General features: G+C 39.6%; 2 protein-coding genes across 5 annotated transcripts in view; both read right to left on the reverse strand.

Annotated features, from left to right (window-relative positions):
* LOC125974104 (muscle M-line assembly protein unc-89) overlaps positions 1-14,509 on the reverse strand; it is an 85,073-nt gene extending 70,564 nt beyond the window's left edge. Inside the window, exons 1-3 of one of the 3 annotated variants that reach the window (XM_068651700.1) lie at positions 13,244-14,338; positions 12,664-12,954; positions 12,117-12,359 (exon numbers count right to left, since the gene is read on the reverse strand). In XM_068651700.1, the coding sequence (XP_068507801.1) occupies positions 12,117-12,359; positions 12,664-12,954; positions 13,244-13,328 (619 nt within the window). In that variant the 5' untranslated portion in view covers positions 13,329-14,338. Of the gene's footprint in view, positions 1-12,116; positions 12,360-12,663; positions 12,955-13,243; positions 14,339-14,363 lie in introns of those variants that run through there. The other 2 variants (XM_068651699.1, XM_068651698.1) reach the window with 2 other exon arrangements.
* A 1,000-nt stretch (positions 14,510-15,509) lies between these two features.
* LOC137840562 (uncharacterized) lies at positions 15,510-22,064 on the reverse strand. 2 transcript variants are annotated; one of them, XM_068651709.1, is made up of 9 exons: positions 21,909-22,064; positions 20,500-20,811; positions 19,948-20,196; positions 19,479-19,535; positions 18,319-18,609; positions 17,510-17,632; positions 17,333-17,385; positions 17,119-17,212; positions 15,510-16,964 (listed from the first exon to the last, which is right to left on the reverse strand). In XM_068651709.1, exons 1-9 carry the CDS (start codon positions 21,955-21,957, stop codon positions 16,912-16,914), a joined length of 1,281 nt encoding a protein of 426 aa, XP_068507810.1. In that variant the 5' UTR covers positions 21,958-22,064; the 3' UTR covers positions 15,510-16,911. The 2 variants fall into 2 exon arrangements, 1 of the variants encoding a protein (XP_068507810.1); XR_011087298.1 differs by lacking the exons at positions 15,510-16,964; positions 17,119-17,212; positions 17,333-17,385 and adding an exon at positions 17,748-17,990.
* Between the last annotated feature and the right edge of the window lie 23 nt (positions 22,065-22,087).

The following is a 22,087-nucleotide window of genomic DNA, read 5'->3' on the forward strand; positions in this document are numbered from 1 at the left end:
GCATGACCAAGCCTGCGAATACAATGGTCCTGAACATCATTAGCACCGAAAACCCAAGCTTTAGTTACAGTATATACCGCGAGAGAGGCAACAACATCACTTTGACACATGTATCACCCAACTCTGTCCTCTTTGAGATAAAAAGTCTTCAGAAAGACGATGAAGGGGAGTACGACTGTGCGGTGATCAACCCGGAATATATTTATGATGGAATCTACAGCGTACAAACCATTGTTAAAGGTAATCCGTGTCCATCCATCTAATACTGTCATTGTTAGAATGATGAGGCTTCAATAATTTCATCTATCCGCAGTGATTGACGACTCCCTGAGCGTTTCGTCTGCCACCTCCACCTCGCTGAGCTATAACCAGGATGAAACGCTCACTTTAACGTGCCAAGCTTCCAGCAACACCATCCAGCATACCCATCTGTCTGTAGCCTGGTATCTCCGCAAGGAAGGTGCCGATGATGCAAAGCTCATCATCTCCCTGGACAGAGACTTCACATTAAGGCCTGGCCCAGAATTTCAACAGCGCTACAAAGCCGGCTTCATAAATTTGGATAAAGTCGGAGAGGCCACCTACAGGCTGACGATCGACCGTTTGGAACCATCAGATTCGGGCCGAATCTACTGCGAAGCTCAAGAGTGGATCGAGGATCCAGACCTGTCCTGGCACTCGCTTACTCAGAAGACTGCAGAGGAGACTACTCTAGCTGTCAAAGGCAGAGGTACCGAAACATCCATCCTTTTATTTTCCATAGCACTTCGTATCTCGTGTTGCAGGTGAGCTGAAATCAATCCCAGCTGTTTTTGAGCAAGCACTCGCCAACACCGCCAACAATCATTCACAAATGTACAACTGACGATATCGTATAAAGGCTTCAATTAACCGAGCATGTCTGTTTAGCAGATACGACATCCATCGTTATAAAATTTCGTTACTTGACTAGTCCATATTTATTTGAGAGTATCAGAAACAAGTTAAAGATACATTAAATAAAAATCGTACACACGCGTTTAGAACACGTTGCTTTATGTAAATGCTGAATAGAAATGGATCTGGGACGGATCTGTGAGGAACACCTTTAAGCGGGGTATGGGTGACACCATCTGTTCGACATGCTGTATGAGTTGACATCTATATTTTTGCTCTTCTTCTACATTGGCTTGACAGGATGTGTGGTGTTGTTCATGTCGCTATGTTCATTTTATTTCCTCTTTTTTTGCGGCAGAAACAGAGCCGGTAACAGACAAGGTAAATAGGTAAATAAATAATACATATAATTATTTTTATTTTTTAAATAAAACATTTATATAAAACTCATATACATATACAAAATTAATATACATATTACTGAAACAAAGCTATGTCCAATTCTGATTTTGTTTTTTTAAACTTAATTTTTTTTTTCAACCTAATCCACACCATTCCTAGGAAATCACAATGTACCTTCATTGGTGAGCTACTTTTTAGATTATGCCCACAGGCTACTCATGAGGTCCTTGTCCTGCTGCCCACGAGCAGCATCATGTTGGTGACCTATGCGCTGATGAGTAAATCATTTACAAAACGTTTTAAAAAATGTGCATTGAAACATTTCTAAAAAGGCAATCTGAAAATCCAGTTTTCGTGTTTTGGCCCCTGTAGCTTGGGGACCCCTGGTCCACCACTTCACACAAGGCCTTTCTGAAGTATTACATGTTTGAATGCTTGATGACAATCATAGAAATATCCTTTAGAAGAAATCAAGAAATGTCCTTTTCCACCAAATGCTCAGTAAACATGCCCAACCCAATTCTATTCCTATTGCAAGTGATTGTTTGCCAGTGACATCACCTGTTAAGTGAAGGGTAGGTTTGCCTTTTAAACTTTGCTCACTAATTTGATGTCAGGTTAATCAGGTTAAGTTAATCACACGGAATGAATCACAGATATCTATGGATGTATGTATTCAGCAGTTTTGTTTTGAGTAAGTTCTAATAATTCTTAATGTTTTCTATTTGTCCCACGCTGGTTTCTGTAAAAAGCAATACTATAACTGGATGACATGAATTTCCCTGCCTGCGCCTTGATCAAATACATTAGACCAACTGCGCTGCAAAATAAACCTCCTTTTATTTTGTCTAAAATTGAATCTACTGTATAAAATCAAATTTCCAGATGCACTTGGTGGTGTGGCAGAAACGCCCAATGAGGTGATTGGTGTCTAATGACAGAATCAAGTAACGTAGCTCACACGAATGTTCCTCTCTTATGAGCATGCCAACGCAGACCGCAACTTTGACACTCCTGGTGATTAACAATCATGATAGGGAGATAGTAGAAAATGTGCATCTCGCCTCACAGAAGTACTTTTTTTTTTTAATCCCACCTGCATATACCAGATTTTTTGAGTCTACATTTGACCTCTTTGCCATCAGTAGTGACTTTCATCTATGTGTCTCTGTCCATCTCTCCAGTTGACCCTTCCCCAGATTCTGAACGGCATCTGGAATATGTGCTCAAGGGCCAAGAGATAAACTTTCTGCCGTCTATCCCCGGAAAACCTAATCTAGTCGGGTGGATACATGATGGTATAGATGTGGTGTGGTTCGATCTGCTCGAGGAATATGTTTTTCCACCTTATGAGGACAGGATCACTCTGAACCAAGAATCTGCAAGACTCATCATCAAAGATGCCACATATGAAGACAGCGGAAACTATGACTTGAAGTTGATGATAAATGGCCAGCATCATCGTTTAAAGTATAGAATTGAAGTTATAGGTAAGTCTATTTTTCCATCTCTGTGCACAAAATATGCAGCAATTTCTTTCTTTCAATTTCTTTCATTACTGTGTGATGATGACCCCAAACATATAGGGAAAGCGCAAATTTCATGGGCTTGAGCTTATTTTATTTGATTTTGGGCAAGAGGTGACTGACCTTAGGCCGCTTGCCAGTTGATCAGAGGGAACTATCGACAAACATTCACACTCACAATGACACCTTTGGACAATTTAGAGTCTTCAATGAACAGCTGACTGTGCTTTCCTTTTACAGTCACATTAAACGTTGCTTCTTTGCTTGTTTGTTTACAGACAAAGTAGACCAACCGGACATATCGTGTGTGTTGACCAGCCCAAACAGAGTGTTGCTCGTTTGCTCAACAGAATCCAAACATCCCGACTTATTGGAGTTTAAGTGGAGGGCAAATGGAAAGGAGCATCCAGGACCAAACTTGCAAATAAATGTGAGGGGGAAACATGATGATCGAGTTTATCGTTGTGATGTGAGCAACCCTCTGACCAAGGAAACGGCCAATTTCACTGCCGGCGACTGCTTCCTAGGTAATCATCATCAATATTCATGCAATTGGAAGATTACAACGATTTTTGACAAGCCATCAGGTGGTCCAAATGACACCCATGAAGGCAAAATAGGAGTTTTACTAATTGTTATCATCATCAAAATTGTCATTGTTCTCGTGATCATCATTAGGGTCCTGGCTATCCGGACAAAATTTAAAGATGCATATAAAGTGTTCCCTCGCTATAATTGCGCTTCACCTTTCGCTGCTCTTCATTTACATTTGAAAAGTTTAATTTCTTAGGTGTACCAAATAATTGGTTGGGGGCTGCAAGGGGCTCATAACATTGGAGTAGAGCCGCTGTATACATACAGAAAGAAACAAAACAACAGTTATTCTTATTTTCAAACAAACACGTTTTTTCCACCAAGAAATGAAAACATGTCTCTGGTTTCTTGCAGAACCTTTTGAAAAGACAAAGAAAAGGATTCGAAGAGGTCCATGTAACACGCCTGACGGTATGATCTGTCAACACTTGAGTTAAAAGCAATGACTGCATCCATTTAAGGAGCAATGAAGTTCATTTGCAGTCGAGTTAATGATTGTAGCACTTTTCTTATGAGAATCCCTCAAAAGAGCATCAAAATGCTGCAGCTCAGGTTCACTGCTTCGATTCAATTTCTAAATGATCAACACGCTCTTTGCAAATTAGATACGTATAGTTTTTTGTTTGTTTTTTTACTATCCTGCAACTGGTTGGCCACACTTTCACGGGAGGAATCCATTTCATATCACTTTGCATTGAGTAGAAGAAATAACAGCCACAGGTATGATTTCAGTATGGAGGACAATGGAGGGAAGGCAGAGTGAGATTTAAAGGAGACAGAGGAAGAAGACGTGGAGGTGAAGAACCACCCTCGGTCTGCCATTTTGTTTTTTAGACTATAGAAGGCAGAAAACTTGAGTTTTAGCAAATGTACGATTGAAGAAATGCTTCAAAGACTCAAAAATAAGTAAGGAGCACATTTTTCTTCTTTGCCATTAATGTCTGTCTTTCTCTGTCTATCCATACAGTATCCCAGGATCTGAAATATGTACTCATGGGTCAAGAGATAAACTTCAAGCCATCCATCAACGAAAAACCTGATCTAATTTTTTGGGTCCATCATGATGGCCGAGGTGTGGTATTATTTGACGACAAGGGTGAATTAAATTTTCCCTCATACGAGGACAGGACCATTCTAAATAACAATACTGCGGAACTCACCATCAACAACGCCACATATGAAGACAGCGGAAGTTATATCTTAAGGTGGAACATAAACAATGAGGAATGTCGCTTAAAGTACAGAGTTGAGGTTATAGGTAAGTACATCTTTCCATTAATTTGTTCCTTTGTTCATTCATTCATTTTCCGTGCCGCTTATAATAATATTAATAGTCAAATTTAGATTACCAAAATTATTAAATGACAATGTTTTCAAGGGGAGTATTTGAGGTTGGCTCTTTTATTTGAACGTAATAAATCTGCCATTAGGGGCTCAAGTTTCCACCACAACACTTGCACCCCATTTATCATTTGTTGATATTTTCCCCAAATTCTTTATACTTGGTTCAAGTGGTCGCTCAGTTGCAAAACAATGTGTGCAGTGATTATAAGATGGGGACGGGGCAAAATTATAAATCAAGGATCTTTGTAATGTAGCCGTTTCTGTGAACGCTCATGTTGCCAGTTGATCAGAGGGCACATATCGACAAACATTCACACCCATGGACAATTTAGAGTCTTCAGTGAACTTAACATGCGCATTTTGGGAAAACGGGAGGAAGCCAGATAAAAGAGGGAGACGCCCCAAGGACCTCTCAACTGTGAGGGACGCATGCTAACCACACAGCTGTCAGTTCACAACCTGTTAATTTTGTTTGCTTGTTTGTTTACAGACAAAGTCCACCAACCACACATATCGTGTGTGTTGACCAGCCCAAACAGAGTGTTGCTCGTTTGCTCAACAGACTCCAAACATCCTCATTTATTGGAGTTTAAGTGGAGCGCAAATGGAAAGGAGCATCCAGGCCCAAACTTGCACATAAATGTGAAGGGGAAACATGATGATCGAGTTTATCGTTGTGACGTGAGCAGCCCTCTGACCAGGGAAACGGCCACTTTCACTGCGGGCGACTGCTTCCTGGGTAATCGTCATCAATATTCGTGCAACCGGAAGACTCCAACAATATTATTTGAATGACCTTTTGAACAAATGTATGCTGAGATGTTGGAATATTTCGAATTTTTGTACTTCTGTGCAGATAAGCCATCAGATGGTCAAAATGACATCCTCAAAAGTAAAACAACAGCTTTACTCATTGGCATCATCATCATATTGATCATCATCATTGTGATCGTCACTACGGTCGTAGGTTTGCGAAAAAAAGGTAAAGGTGCTTATATGCAAACAGAAAAAAAAAAACAACACAAAAAAAATATTCTGGTCTTAAACTATGTTTTTTATTTCACCAAGAAGTGAAAACCTGTCTGTGGTTTCTTGCAGCACGTCTTGAGAGATTAAAGAGCTGTGTTTTGAGAAGAAAAAGTTCTACGTCTGAAGGTATGTTCGAGTCGAAGTTTATTTCCAATCGACTTGATTATTGTGATTACGCTAACAGATAAGTTTCATCTTTCTTCATAGGACTGCTGGGATCAGACATAAACTTACGACAGAAAGTGAAAGACATCCTCAAACGTCAACTGGACAACATCAAGCGTACAAACGCTGTATGGCATCTGGATTTATGTGATGCACTGAAGCCGTTCGGCATCACAAATCACGGCTGCATCGATGCAGTTAGCCAGCGTATATTTTGGTTGAAGGCAGACAACGCCTCGAACGCTCCTGAAGTCATTGCCAACCACTTCTTAGACACTGTAGAAGGTATTGGAGGATGTCCACAACAACTGCTGGCTGACCCACACCCGGAGAACACGTGCGTCAGAAAAGTGGAATGTTTCTTACGTATATTACAGAAAGACCAACAGAACTACATTGATGAATGTAACACGACCAATGAGCAGAAGGAGTCATGGTTGCTGCTCTTATGGGAGAAGAGCTTTGAGAATTGGACAAAGGTTTTCCAAAATCTCAAAGAAAAGGGACTTTTCACAGGGAGTGAAATGGACAAGAAGCTCATAAAATTCTGCTTCCTCAAACCCATCCAGGTAAATGGATGGCTTTACATATCCTGATAGACAATATGATATATTTTCAAATGACTTTTAAAAAGAACATTTGCATATTTGAATTATAATAACCTACCATATTGATATCCAATGTGATTTTTTTTAATCGAGTTTTTCTCTTCATTTAGGATAAGCTGAATAGGGTTTTAAGAGAATGGAACTCAAAGCTGGTGCAAGAAGCTGCAAAAGACAAACTCTGGCTCGTCTCGAAAAAGATTGTCAACAAGTGCAAGCAGAAGTTTATTCCTGAAGTACAGAACCCCGAAAATGAACCAGTTTATGAGCGCTGCAGGCTTATTATGGCTGAAAATGGATGGAATGAACTAGAGAATGAAGAGGCAGCAGCAGAACTGTTTGGAAAATTAAGAAATGAGTTGCTGAATAAAATACCACAGCAGATGCCACAAATCACAACAGGGAAATTAGGAAAAAGAAAAAAAAAGTAAAACAAAACAGACGACTACTTCAGTGAGAACAATAATAGTGTAGCTATTTTAGTTAACTTATTTCGCCTATTGTGCATGAGGTTCTGCATGAACCAATTCTTCTTTGATATATAGTAACAGGTGGGACGTATTATGCTAACTAAGAAATACGTTTTGAAGAAATTATATATGAAATTTGATACATTCCCTGCACCATCCTGATGAAAAATGATTGGACAAAGATTCATTTGACATTATTTGGAGGGACAAGACAATAGGTCACCATGAAGGCAAAGCAGTCTTGGGCAATTATTAAAGTATGAGAGCAGCTGTTAGAAAAATTGTATATATATGTTATCATGCGTTCTCTAATGAGTACTTATTCACAATATTACTGTTCAGTATGCTTGCTGCTTTGCCTTGCTTATTCTTATCTTGTACAACAGAACAGAAGGATTACGGCTGGGTCAGGGGCGAGATGACGGTTGTGTCAAACAAGATGCTGCTGACAGCTCAGCGTCCACCAGAACAGATCGTGAAAACAACACGTCAAACAATGCGTCATGAACCTTCTGATCTTTGTTAAAGAACGACACTTTCTCTTTTTATCTCTCAGAATATCGCTTAAACTTAAACTGAGGCCCAGTCCAGAGTGAGCCTGTTCTCGTAGGGAGGGAACACAAACTCCTCCATGCCGTCAAACAAAACCACTTTCTTGCTGTTGTGTTTCCAGAGAATTCCATCAGGTTGTTTTGAAAATGGATGGCACCAAGTTTCACCTTGTAGTGCATAATTTGTAATTTGTGCACAAACTGTGAGAAGAGGGGAAGAAATAAATACCAGGATAAAAATATGTACACTCGTGAAAAATCCTTTATCACATTTGCATGTCATCTATTTCTTCCTGACAACTTACTTCCTTTCTTTATTTAAATCTACTTTTCATCATTTCTCCTCTACTTCCACCACACTTGTTTTTATTAGTGCATGTTTATCAAAGTCAAAGTCAGCTTTATTGTCAATTTCTCCACATGCCAAAGACACACAAATAAACCGAAATTTCGTTCCCCCCTATCCCACGGTGACAAGACATGGCTCACAACAGACAAACAAGTAACAAGTCTAACAAAAGCGTGCTGAATAAATAATGAATAAATAACACAACAATAAATAAATAAATAAGAGGAGCAGAAAAAAAAAGGAGCAAGTGCGCGTACAGCAGACATTCCCGAAAATAGCGCAACAGTGCCACACGCTACGCAGAAGGGGGTAGCGAGTTCAGGGCCCTAACAGCCTGGGGAAAGAAGCTGTTGGCAAGTCTGGTGGTGCGGGAGCGCAGGCTCCTGTACCTCTTCCCAGAGGGCAGAAGGTCAAACAAAGAGTGAGCCGGGTGACTCACATCTCTGGCAATCGAGGTTGCCTTGCGGGCGAGATGGGAGGTGTAAATGTCCTTCAGGGAGGGGAGCGAAGCACCAATAATCTTACCAGCCGTATTCACTATGCGCTGCAGGGCCTTCAAGTTCTGTTCAGTGCAGTTACCACCCCAGACAGCGATGCAACTGGTGATGACGCTCTCAATAGTGCCACGGTAGAATGTAGACAGGACTGCCTGAGGAGCACATGCACGCCTGAGCTTCCGCAGGAAGTACAGGCGGCGCTGAGCTTTCTTTGCCAGTGACGAGGTGTTTGCGGACCAGGAGAGGTCCTCACTGATGTGCACCCCCAGGAACTTGGTGCAGCTCACCCTCTCCACCACAGCACCATCGATGATCAGCGGCAGGTGTGTTGTGTGACCCTTCCGGAAGTCAACAATGATTTCCTTGGTCTTATTTACGTTCAGCAGGAGGTTGTTGTCCCTGCACCACGTGGTCAGAAGGTCAACCTCCGACCTGTACCGAGTCTCGTCGCCCTTTGTGATGAGACCCACCAGAGTCGTGTCGTCAGCAAACTTCACTATGCGGTTGTCGCTGTAGGTCGCAGTGCAGTCATGCGTCAGCAGGGTGAAGAGTAATGGACTGAGCACGCAGCCCTGGGGGGCCCCCGTGCTCAGCGTGATGCTGGCGGAGATTTTGTCGCCAACACGCACCACCTGAGGCCTCTGACAGAGGAAGTCCAGTATCCAGTTGCAGAGGGAGGTACTGAGGCCCAGCTCGTCGATATCATGCTATCATTGCTTAAAATGACTAATTGTCTTTCCAACCACTTTCCATTCATACAACTTTACATCACACATGTTATTTTTTTTTTTTTTTACCCACGCATCCATAAATCTATTAATTTACAGAAAACACACACACACACAAAAAACCCTACATATTTTAATAATTTCATTTCAGGGTAGGATTTAATGATCTATTTAACTAACTTTAGCAGAGGTGTCGTCCATTTTTTTCCTAAATATAACTAATGTAAAATATAACTAATGCCAATATTTGAGGAAGCTAACGATATCTAATGTTTATAGAGTACCTTTGTCCGATCCTTTATTTAAAACGGTATGGTCAAGTTTGAGCTGTGAAGCCTTGATACTGTCATAAACAGTGGTAATGAACTTTTGTACTATTACTTTGGACCCCACGTATTACATATTAATGGAGGAAGACAACATTTTGCAAACACCTGACAGTAAAAACAATTGTTTGCACACTCAACAAAATTTCGACACACTACATAGCTAATGCAATACTAACCTGTTATGTTTTTCTATTTGATTATCACAAATCACGACGGAACTTACCGAAACTGTAAGCACTCGTGAAAAAGAAATAACTCAGAAGGCGTTGGTGGTCCATGAGTAAACACAAAATGAACTTTCACCGTTCCCTCAAAACTATTCCATTGTAACTCGATGTTTATTTTTTCTTTGTAGGCGCGATCAAAACCATTAAGTGTGTGTTAAAAAAAACGCTAAGGTGTATTTTCCCCCCCCCGATTCGTGCAGCCCAGGTAATAGGACACCTGAATTCAGGCGCAGTCGATTTTCACAATAAGAGCACCTATCGGAATGTTAATAACTGAAAAACGTCAAATATGATACACAGGTGTGATATTTAAAGGAAATCAAAAATTGGATACTATTTTTGCTTCGTTTAATAATTTCTTAAAGCCTATTTATTAATATACACACCTTAGGCTTATGTTCATGTCAATAGGCAGATAACTACTGCCCCCTACTGACAACAGAATACCACTAGTTTTGGATATTTTGAATGGCATTTCCACAAACAGCAGAAACGTACTTGTCAATTTGAAAGAGTATAAATAGTTGAATAAAATAAAAACCAAGTAAAAGTCATCACTGTTTCATTGTTAATGCCTATTTTCCCATAATTCAATTAATGGTGCCACGATAAACATAAACAATTAACAAGCATGCTCTTCGCTTCACAGGTTACCGTGTAAACAGTCTTTTTTCTTTTTTATGTAATTGTGCCTAACCAAGTCTTTTTTTTAATTTTATTTTTTATGAATAATTGTGCCTAATGTACTAATATGTAATTTTTTACTGTGTGTACCGGACCGATTGAAGTGGGATACCTTTGTGATTATTATTTAAACACACCAAAAAACGACATTGCAGTCATATACAAAGCAAAACAAAAACTGTATTATCATTCACTTTGGACACTTTATTGTTCACTTGTCTTACCATATTTGTGTTACTGTGCTGAGGTTTGGGGAAATACTTACAAAACTTTACAACAGCCAATTATCATCCTGCAGAAAAGAGCAACAAGGACTACTCATAAAGTCAACTATTTGAACACAAAAATCCACTTTTCATACAGTCCAAACTATTGAAATCATCATCATCATCATCATCGGTTTAAAGTCTGTTTTCCAGGCACTGCTGGGTTGGACTGGGTTCTTGATATGGCTTTCTTCCACCGGGAACGGTCCATGGCCATCTCGTGGTTGATGCCGAGTGCCTTCATGTCGGCTGACACGGTCGTCTGCCAGGTCTTTTTAGGTCGGCCACTGGGTCTTGTTCCCTCTACGTTATGCGACATAACTTTCTTCACCCAGTCGTTCTCGTCCTTCCTCGCTACATGTCCGTACCATCGCAGTCTGCCTCTCCTCACCACATCCGCTATGGCCTCCACTCCCATCTTCTTTCTCAGCTCTGCACTGGGTTTTTTCTCCCTCATCGACACAGAAATGCACTGACATAGTATCTTCTCAAACACCTATCATCATGGATTAGGCAAAATCAAAATAACTACCAGAAAATATCCTGTAAAAAATTTACAAGTGTTTCAAAATACAAAAAAAGTGTTTAAAAACACAAAAAAATCCAATAAATATAAATCTTATATCTCATATTGAGATTGATAGTAGGTCACATATTTAGCTTTCCTATAAGAGTATGGAGTCACCCAGTTCTGGACAGTTTCCACAGCATTCTGGAATCTCACTCCATTTCTTTGCTTGGCCCGACCCCCTCACGTAGTAAAGTAAGTAAAGTTAGTCTGGGAGAGGTGTTCATCACTAGTCCTCGCCTGTGGATTAAGCAATGAGGCTAAAGACGCCATCTGGCTAGCTTTCATTCATCATCTCATCCTTGCTAGATCCCAAAACTGGTGGCATTGGTATTGTGTTGCAGTAAGGGTTTCATTTCTTTGGCCCCACTGGGACTTGCGACCTAAAACAAGAAATAAAAAAAAAGTGTAGAGAAAGAACACTTTGATGGAATTAGGAGTCTGGAGTACCACATATTAGAATGCAGCTTTACAAATAGGACAGATGAAACATACCTCTGTGGTTTCTTGTCTTTCAAAACGTTTTGCTCGTATAGTTTTAAAACGTACTGCAAAAATGAGAGAAATTGTGAATATATTTTTATGAAAGGTAAAAGGCAGTAAATTGTACTATGATCATTTGAAACACTAGTCAACATTGCTGTGGCTTGTGCCTTTGTGTTTCATGTTTTCTTTACCTGAACATCGAAATTTTCTGCGAACAATGTATCCTAGAATGAAGCCCATAATGCCAATTACTACTATTAGAGATGTCATATAAGTAGAGTTGGGAATTTCAGCTTTCGGTATGTTGTCTGCACGGAAAACAAAAATCCATAGCGGTTCACGGTAATGTCAAAATATCATTCCAATTTAATCCAAACACTGCTTGAGCATTCCAGTTGCATTCATGTTGATCATACTTACTAAGGAAGCAGTCCTTAGCGAGGAATGACGCCGTTTCATTGGTCAGGGGGTTGCTCACATCACAGTGATAAACATCTTGTTCATCACTGAGATTTATTTTCAAAATTGGACCCGTTTGCTCGGTTCCCTGTGAGCGCCACTTAAATTTTAACAAAGGATCACTTTTGCCCTCTGTTAAGCACTCAAGGAATGCCTGGTTTTGGTCGACCATTTTACAAGAGATGTTGGGTTTGGTGACATTGTCTGCAAATGAAAAACACATCATGTAAAACTTATGAGGTACGCATACAAATGTAAAGTTCAGTAAAACTGGCAAAACGCTAGTTCTTTCAAGACAAAATTATGAGCCAAAGGTCACATTTCAAGTTGTGCGTGACTGTGGACAAAACGACGTTAAAACTAGTTTGGGGATGAAATGCTAGTCCACTACCTGGCTACTTAAAGTCCCCAACTTAAAAGGTGTTGGCCAGAATACACAAAATGTAAGGAAAAAAAGTAACAATTCACAGTAACTATCAACCGATTATGAATGCAAAGATTTACTTACCTATAACCTCAACTGGGTACTTTAAGAGATGATCCTCTTTGTTTATGTTCCACTTTAAGATATAACTTCCGCTGTCTTCATATGTGGCGTTGTTGATGGTGAGTTCCGCAGTATTGTGATCCAGAATGATCCTGTCCTTGTATGAGGGAAAATTGAATTCACCCTTGTCGTCAAATAATACCACACCTCGGCCATCATGAAATAACCAGAAAATTTGATCAGGTTTTTCGTTAATGGATGGCTTAAAGTTTATCTCTTGACCCTTGAGTGCATACTTCAGCTTCTGGGATGCTGGATGGATAGACAGAGAAAGACAGGCATTCATGGATTCCTCCCATGAAACGATCAGCCAGTTGCAGGATAGTAAAAAAACAACAACTAGTATTTATATCTTGTTTTGCAAAGAGTGTGTTGATCATTTGGTAATTGAGTAAACCTGAGCATCAGCTTTTTGATGCTCTTTCAAGGGTTTTCCATAAGAAAAGTGTTACAATCATCAACTCGACTGGAAATGAACTTCATTGCTACTTGAATGGATGCAGTCATTCCTTTTAACTCTACAAGTGTTGACAGATCATACCATCAGGCGTGTTACATGGACTTCTTGGAATCCTTTTTTCTGTATTTTCAAAAGATTCGGCAAGAAACCAGAGACATAGTTTCATTTCTTGGTGGAAAAATGCGTTTGTATTAAGATAATAATTGTTGTTTTGTTTCTTTCCTTATGTATACAGTGTTCCTTTGACTATTGTGGGGATTACGTTTCAAAACGTGCCCAATATAAGTGAAAGTAGAGTTGACTTTGATATTATTATTACTATTATTATTTTTATTGTAGGTTTGGGGGGGGGGGGGGGATTTACGGTTGTACTCCGATGTTACGAGCTCCTTGCAGCCCCCAAACAGTTATTTTCCTAAATGTTTGGTACACTTAAGAAATTCAACTTTTAAAATGTAAAATGAATAAATACGAGGTGCTATACGAGCTATGAGAGGAGCGTGCTCTGGCCCCAGAAGGGGACGAGCATGACAATGGCTAAAAAGTCATTTTGCCATTCATCATTCCTATGAAATCAATTAAATCAAAGCAAAAAAAGTCGGTGAAACTGCAGGGCCACGAAATGTGAACCGCAATTATAGCAAGGGAACACTGTATATGCCTCTTTAAATTTTGTCCGGAAAGCCAGGACCCTAATGATGATCACGAGGACAATGACTATTCTGATGATAACAAAAATTAGTAAAACTCCTGTTTTGCCTTCTGTTCCTATCCCTCTATCATGATTGTTAATTGTTAATCAGTCTCGTGCTAATGTGAGCAAATCGTGCGTGAGCTACGATACTTATTTCTGTCGTTAAACACGCATGACCTCACTGGGCATTTTGGCCTCGCCACCAAGTGCATCCGGAAATGAGGTTTCATAAAGTGGATTACATTTTAGATGGGATAAGAGTAGGTCTATTTTGCAGCAGAGGTGGTCTAATGTAATGTTTTTGTATTTGATCGTAGGAGCAGGCAGGCAAATTCTTTTCATCCAGTCTTATTCAGTCATCCTAATTGTGATAAAGCATCCCGTCACTATTTTAGGCTCAATTTTAGAAACACCCACTTAAACTGTCCATTTTAGACAATGTTTAGAATGTTAACACCGCAAAAGCTTTCATTCAAGTAGAAAACATTGAGAAATAAGAGAACTTACCCGAAACGAAACTGCTGAATAAAAACATCCATAGAAATTTGTGATTCATTGCGCCCGATGAACTTATACCTGGAATGAGTACACAAAGTGTTCATGGCCTCAACACGCAAGTGTTCATACTTCATACTTTCATATATGCAGACCGGTTGGACTTGTTTTTCTGACTGCAATTATTTTCTGCAATCCATTTCAATTGATGAACGCACACAAAAAAAGATGTGAGGCCCATCTTGGGTCTCATTATTGCATTTTTTATGGCAACTCTTAATTGAGATGCTCATTCCTGACCAAGATTACAAAATTGTTTCTACAACATGATGGTTCCTTGCCCAGTGGGACATAATTCTCGACATTGACTTTCAACAACAACACAACAGGAAGTTGTTCATCAAGGAGGACACCATTTTAGAATCACCCGCTTATACTGGCACCTTCCAGTATTAGAAGTCAATCTAATGTTTGCCTTTGGCACCATCCAGTAGTAGAAAGTAAACCTTTGCCTCTTATTTATCAGTGCAAGTCTTTATGTCTTTATTATTTTAACGGAGCACAATCCACACCGCTGATGTAATGATTAGCCACCCATTGTGGGCAAGTGGCCAAACTGGATCAACTTATCAACAACTGACATGGCTTTTTGATTAGCCCAGAGAAATACCCCAAATACAATGTAATATGGCCCATGAAACTTATTTGAACACATTTTGATGATAATCGATCATAGCATGTTGGTAGACCATCTTAGAATATTCAAAAGTGAATCACCGATCAGCTCTTGTCCCTCTTAAAGTATGTGATACAAATGACGTGTTGCTCCTCTGACAGTGTGGCAGCAAACGACCGAGGGTGTGGTTTGAAAGTGAAAGAATTTCTCGCTGGTGCCCGAGCTTAGATTTTCAAACCATGAGCGGGAGGACATCATTTTCAAAAGTCAGTAGATGATCTAAATATGTGTCAATAGCATGTTTATTCCCCTTGCCATCGTTTCGTGTCTTAATGTTTACAACAGGAATCTTGCAACTGTTTTTCTTTTTTGCCTTATGAGAGTCAAGCTTGCAAAAAAACAAAACAGGTGCAGCAGAGCAGGCTTGGGCTCCTTCCAACGAAGACAGATGGGCAAAGACCAGGAAAAGGAGTCACACAACATTCTCGAGGTTTTCTTTTATTTTTTTTTTCATAATTCAAGCCATTACCAGTATAAATATTTACGTTTCAAGCTGCTTTTGGACCAGACGGCAACAGTGTTACCTCATACAATACATGCATTGTACAAACAAATCCAACTCACGCCTTTGCATGGTAACTTCACACCACCATGTAGAAATGAGACCATTTTTTTCCTGTGGTTATTTTTAACATCATCAGCTGCAGAACATGTCAGTCCTAAAACTAACATTTAGTGACGATGAAATAAATATACATGCAAATATAAAATGCTTCATATTTATTTAACAGAAAGAAAATAAGAAAATAAGCAGCATCCTGCACCTCACCAGAAGGCACTCGAGCAGCGATTTCCAAAGAAGTCTTTTGCTGCTCACATACTTTAATAATTGCCAAAGACTGCTTTGCCTTCATGGTGACCTAATTTCTTGTCCCTCCAAATAATGTCAAATGAATCTTTGTCCAATCATTTTCATGGCTTCAGAGATCATCAGGATGGTGCAGGGATGTATCAAATTTCATATATAATTTGTTCAAAACGTATTTCTTAGTTAGCATAATACGTCCCACCTGTTACTATATATCAAAGAAGAATAGCTTCATGTAGAACCTCATGCACAATAGGCGAAACAAGTGAACTAAAATAGCTACACTTTTATTGCTCTCACTGGACTAGTCGTCTGTTTTGTTTTACTTTTTTATATTCAAACTGAAAACATAAACTAAATAACACTGAAGTCATTCAAGTCATCGTGTCTCAAGTCAAGTCCGAGTCTTTAACTTCCAAGTCCAAGTCGAGTCTCAAGTTTTTTTTATTTTTGTCAAGTCAAGTCACAAGTCATCAAAACAGCGACTCGAGTCGACTTGAGTCCAAGTCACAGTGACTCGAGTCCCCATCTCTGTCAGTTTGAGACAATACAAAAGTGTTTCCAAATACAGAAAAAGTGTTTAAAAAACAATAAAGCGTATAAAGCTACAATAAAGGTTCATTAAAATATTGTGCGGATATCTTGTGGGGTGATTGATGATGATTATGTTTAGATAAAGGCGTGAGAGCTAAAAAGCTATGCTTCTTCTCACTCCTTTCCGTTTTTCTCTCTCTCTCTATTTTATCTGTGTTCATTTCACTTCCTCAATTTCATTTGGTTTTATGCAGGGATTTTGTCTGATGGCAAATGGGAAGTTCGGTATTGTTTGTGTATTTGAATGTTCAGAATAAAAGGTGTCAATCAATCAATCAATCAATCAATCAATCAATCAATCAATCAATCAATCAATCAATCAATCAATCACTGTGGTCCATGTGAATACGTATAGTAGAGGAGTATCTCTCTCTCTCTCTCCGACCCCCACACGTTTTTGGTCTTAAAAGTTGTAGTCTTTGTTAACTATCGAGTTCTTGCGTCTGGGAGAGGTCTTCTTCCCTAGCGTCCTCGCCTGTGGATTAAACACACCAGGAAGCAATGAGGTTAAAGACGCCATCTGTGGCTAGCTTTCATTCATCATCTCATCCTTGCTAGATCCTAAAAACACCAGAATGTCACAAACAGCCAGAAACAGGCACACAGCCATAAATTACAATTTAGAGCACCTGAGCCAAGGTTTTGCTTTTCTTGGCTGATCGGTGGTTGGTTTGGTTCACTATTGAAGGATCTCTTTTCCTTGAGCAGCCTGGGATTTGCAGCCTAAAACAGCAACACAAGAAATATCCCAAAATTATAGAGAAAGAACACTTTGATGGAAATAGGAGTCTGGAGTCCCACATATTAGAATGCAGCTTTATAAACAGGACAGATGAAACATACCTCTGTGGTTTCTTGTCTTTCAAAACATTTTGCTCGTATATTTTTCAAACGTTCTGCAAAAATGAGAGAAATTGTGAGTATATTTTTATGAAAGGTAAAAGGCAGTAAATTGTACTATGATCATTTGAAATACTAGTCAACATTGCTGTGGCCTGTGCCTTTATGTGTCATGTTTACCTGAACATGGAAATTCACTGCGAACAATGTATCCTAGAATGGTTACAAGGCACCCAACGGCTCCAATAGTTACGTAATATATCCAATCAGTAGAGTTGGGAATTTCAACTTTCGGTATGTTGTCTGCGCAGAAAACAAAAAGTACATTTCCATTGCAGTTCACGGTAATGTCGAAATATCATTCAAATTTAATCCAAACACTGCTTGACCATTCCATTTGCATTCATAGTGATCATACTACGGGAGCAGTCCTTAGCGAGGAATGACGCTGTTTCATTGGTCAGGGGGTTGCTCACATCACAGTAATAAACATCTTGTTCATCGCTGAGATTTATTTCCAAAATTGGGCCCGTTTGCTCGCATCCCTGTGAGCACCACTTAAATTTTAACTAAGGATCACTTTCGCCCTCTGTTAAGCACTCAAGGAATGCCTGGTTTTGGTTGACCATTTTACAAGATATGTTGGATTTGGTGACAATGTCTGCAAACAAACACATCATGTAAAACTTATGAGGTACGCATACAAATGTAAAGTTCAGTAAAACCGACACAGCGCTAGTTCATCCAAGACAAATTTGTGACCCAAGGGTCAAATTTTAAGTCGCGCATGACTGTGGACAAGGGGACGTTCAAACTAGTGTGGGGATGAAATGCTAGTCTACTCCCTGGCCACAATTGATGTACCCTTGAGCAAGGCATCAAAAGTCTCCAACTTAAAAAGTGTTGTCCAGAATACACAAAATGTAATGGAAGAAAAATAACAATTCACAGTAACTATCAACCAAATAGGAATGCAAAGATTTACTTACCTATAACCTCAACTCTGTACTTTAAGCGACATTCCTCATTGTTTATGTTCCACCTCAAGATATAACTTCCACTGTCTTCATATGTGGCGTTGTTGATGGTGAGTTCCGCAGTACGGTGATCCAGAATGATCCTGTCCTTGTATGAGGGAAAATTTAATTCACCCTTGTCGTCAAATAATACCACACCTCGGCCATCATGATAGAACCAGATAATTAGATCAGGTTTTTCGGGGATGGGTGGCTTAAAGTTTATCTCTTGACCCTTGAGTACATATTTCAGATCCTGGGATACTGTATGGATAGACAGAGACAGACAGACATTAATGGCAAAGAAGAAAAATGTGCTCCCTCACTTGTTTTTGAGTCTTTGAAGCATTTCTTCAATCGTACATTTGCTAAAACTCAAGTTTTCTGCCTACTATAGTCTAAACCAGTGGTTCTTAACCGGGGGTGCGAGAATGCTTCCTAGGGGGTGCGAGGATACCCTGGGGAAAATTTACAATTTTTCGGGGATAATGGTCGGGTAACCGAAAAAAGTGAAACATTCTGGAAATCAAGAAGTCATTGTGTTAAATGGCATTAGGGATAATGCTAAGCCTTATAGCTGTAAAGTAAACCAATTATTATTATTATTATAGTAATTATTTAGGGTTAGGGTTAGGGGTGCGAGAACTGGTTGGTGAATTGAATGGGGTGCGAACAAGGAAAAAGGTTAAGAACCACTGGTCTAAACAAAAACAAAATGGCAGACCGAGGGTGGTTCTTCACCTCCACGTCTTCTTCCTCTGTCTCCTCTAAATCTCACTCTGCCTTCCCTCCATTGTCCTCCATACTGAAATCATACCTGTGGCTGTTATTTCTTCTACTCAATGCAAAGTGATATGAAATGGATTCGTCCCGTGAAAGTGTGGCCAACCAGTTGCAGGATAGTGAAAAAACAAACAAAAAAACTATACGTATCTAATTTGCAAAGAGCACGTTGATCATTTAAAAATTGAATCTAAGCAGTGAACCCGAGCTGCAGCTTTTTGATGATGCTCTTTTGAGGGATTTCCATAAGAAAAGTGTTACAATCATTAACTCGACTGGAAATGAACTTCATTGCTCCTTAAATGGATGCAGTCAATGCTTTTAACTCTTCAAGTGTTGACAGATCATACCGTCAGGCGTGTTACATGGACTTCTTCGAATCCTTTTCTTTGTCTTTTCAAAAGGTTCTGCAAGAAACCAGAGACATGTTTTCATTTCTTGGTGGAAAAAACGTGTTTGTTTGAAAATAAGAATAACTGTTGTTTTGTTTCTTTCTGTATGTATACAGCGGCTCTACTCCGATGTTATGAGCCCCTTGCAGCCCCCAACCAATTATTTGGTACACCTAAGAAATTAAACTTTTCAAATGTAAATGAAGAGCAGCGAAAGGTGAAGCGCAATTATAGCGAGGGAACACTTTATATGCATCTTTAAATTTTGTCCGGATAGCCAGGATGATCACGAGAACAATGACAATTTTGATGATGATAACAATTAGTAAAACTCCTATTTTGCCTTCATGGGTGTCATTTGGACCACCTGATGGCTTGTCAAAAATCGTTGTAATCTTCCAATTGCATGAATATTGATGTTGATTACCCAGGAAGCAGTCGCCGGCAGTGAAATTGGCCGTTTCCTTGGTCAGAGGGTTGCTCACATCACAACGATAAACTCGATCATCATGTTTCCCCCTCACATTTATTTGCAAGTTTGGGCCTGAATGCTCCTTTCCATCTGAGCTCCACTTAAACTCCAATAAATCAGGATGTTTGGAGTCTGTTGAGCAAACGAGTAACACTCTGTTTGGGCTGGTCAACACACACGATATGTGTGGTTGGTCGACTTTCTCTGTAAACAAACAAGCAAAGAAGCAACATTTAATGTGACTGTAAAAGGAAAGCACAGTCAGCTGTTCATTGAAGACTCTAAATCGTCCAAAGGTGTGATTGTGAGTATGAATGTTTGGCGATAGCGCCCTCTGATCAAATGATAAGCGGCCTAAGGTCAGTCACCTCTTGCCTAAAATAGGCTCAAGCCCATGAAATTTGAGCTTTCCTTATATCGCGGTCATCATCACGCAATAATGAAAGAATTTGAAAGAAAGAAAAATTGCTGCATATTTACTGCACAGAGATGGAAAAATAGACTTACCTATAACCTCAATTCTGTATTTTAAATGATGATGCTGGTCATTTATCATCAACTTTAAGTCATAGTTTCCGCTGTCTTTATATGTGGCATCTTTGATGGTGAGCCTTGGAGAGTCTTGCTCCAGAGTGATCCTGTCCTTGTAGGAAGAAGAAACATCTTCTTTGCCTGTCTGCGGATCGAACCACACCACATCTCTACCCTCATGTATCCACCCTACTCGATCGGGTTTTCCGGGGAGAGATGGCAAAAAGTTAATCTCTTGACCCTTGAGCACATATTGGGGATCCTGTAAAGAATCTGGGGAAGAGGACACTGGATACATGGACAGAGACAGATAGGTGAAAGTTAAGAGGAGCAATGTTGACTAAAAAAAACTGATACATGCAATTGTGATGAATAAAAAATCACTTCTGTGAGGTGAGGAGAGATGTACATTTTCTATGTTTGCAGCGTTCTCCTATCTCTCTATCATGATTGTTAATCAGTCTCAGAGTTGCGGTCTGCAGGGGCATGCTAATGTGAGATATTATTATTACCATTATTATTTTTATCACAGATTTGGGGGGGATTTACGGTTGTACTCCGATGTTACGAGCTCCTTGCAGCCCCCAAACACTTATTTTCCTAAATGTTTGGTACACTTCAGAAATTCAACTTTTAAAATGTGAAATGAATAAATACGAGGTGCTAAACGAGCTATGAGAGGAGCGTGCTCTGGCCCCAGAAGGAGACGAGCATGACAATGGCTAAAAAGTCATTTTGCCATTCATCATTCCTATGAAATCCATTAAATAAAAGCAAAAAAATTGGTGAAACTGCAGGGCCACGAAATGTGAACCGCAATTATAGCAAGGGAACACTGTATATGCGTCTTTAAAATTTGTCCGGAAAGCCAGGACCCTAATGATGATCACGAGGACAATGACTATTCTGATGAGGACAAAAATTAGTAAAACTCCTTTTTTTCCTTCTGTTCCTATCCCTCTATCATGGTTGTTAATTGTTAATCAGTCTCGTGCTAATGTGAGCAAATCGTGCTTAAGCTACGATACTTATTTCTGTCGTTAAACACGCATGACCTCACCGGGCATTTTGGCCTCGCCACCAAGTGCATCTGGAAATGAGGTTTCATAAAGTGGATTACATTTTAGATGGGATAAGAGTAGGTCTATTTTGCAGCGGAGGTGGTCTAATGTAATAATTTTGCATGTGATCGTAGGAGCAGGCAGGCAAATTCTTTTCATTCAGTCTTATTCAGTCATTATAATTTTGATAAAGCATCCCGTCACTATTTTAGGCTCAATTTTAGAAACATCCACTTAAACTGTCCATTTTAGACAATGTTAAGAATATTAACACAGCAAAAGCTTTCATTCAAGTAGAAAACATTGAGAAATAAGAGAACTTACCCGAAACGAAACTGCTGAATAAAAACATCCATAGAAATTTGTGATTCATTGCGCCCGATGAACTTATACCTGGAATGAGTACACAAAGTGTTCATGGCCTCAACACGCAAGTGTTCATACTTCATACTTTCATATATGCAGACCGGTTGGACTTGTTTTTCTGACTGCAATTATTTTCT

The sequence above is a fragment of the Syngnathus scovelli genome, chromosome 8 (genome assembly GCF_024217435.2).
Source record: "Syngnathus scovelli strain Florida chromosome 8, RoL_Ssco_1.2, whole genome shotgun sequence".
Lineage (NCBI taxonomy): Eukaryota > Metazoa > Chordata > Actinopteri > Syngnathiformes > Syngnathidae > Syngnathus > Syngnathus scovelli.

Excerpts from the sequence above, each read along its gene's own strand:
- LOC137840562 (XM_068651709.1), bottom strand. The coding sequence starts at position 21,957 with ATGAATCACAAATTTCTATGGATGTTTTTATTCAGCAGTTTCGTTTCG. Across the intron at positions 17,633-18,318 it reads GTACAGAGTTGAGGTTATAG|ACAACATACCGAAAGTTGAA; the intron begins GTAAGTAAATCT and ends TTTTCTGCGCAG. Across the intron at positions 16,965-17,118 it reads AAAGCAAAACCTTGGCTCAG|GCGAGGACGCTAGGGAAGAA; the intron begins GTGCTCTAAATT and ends TTTAATCCACAG.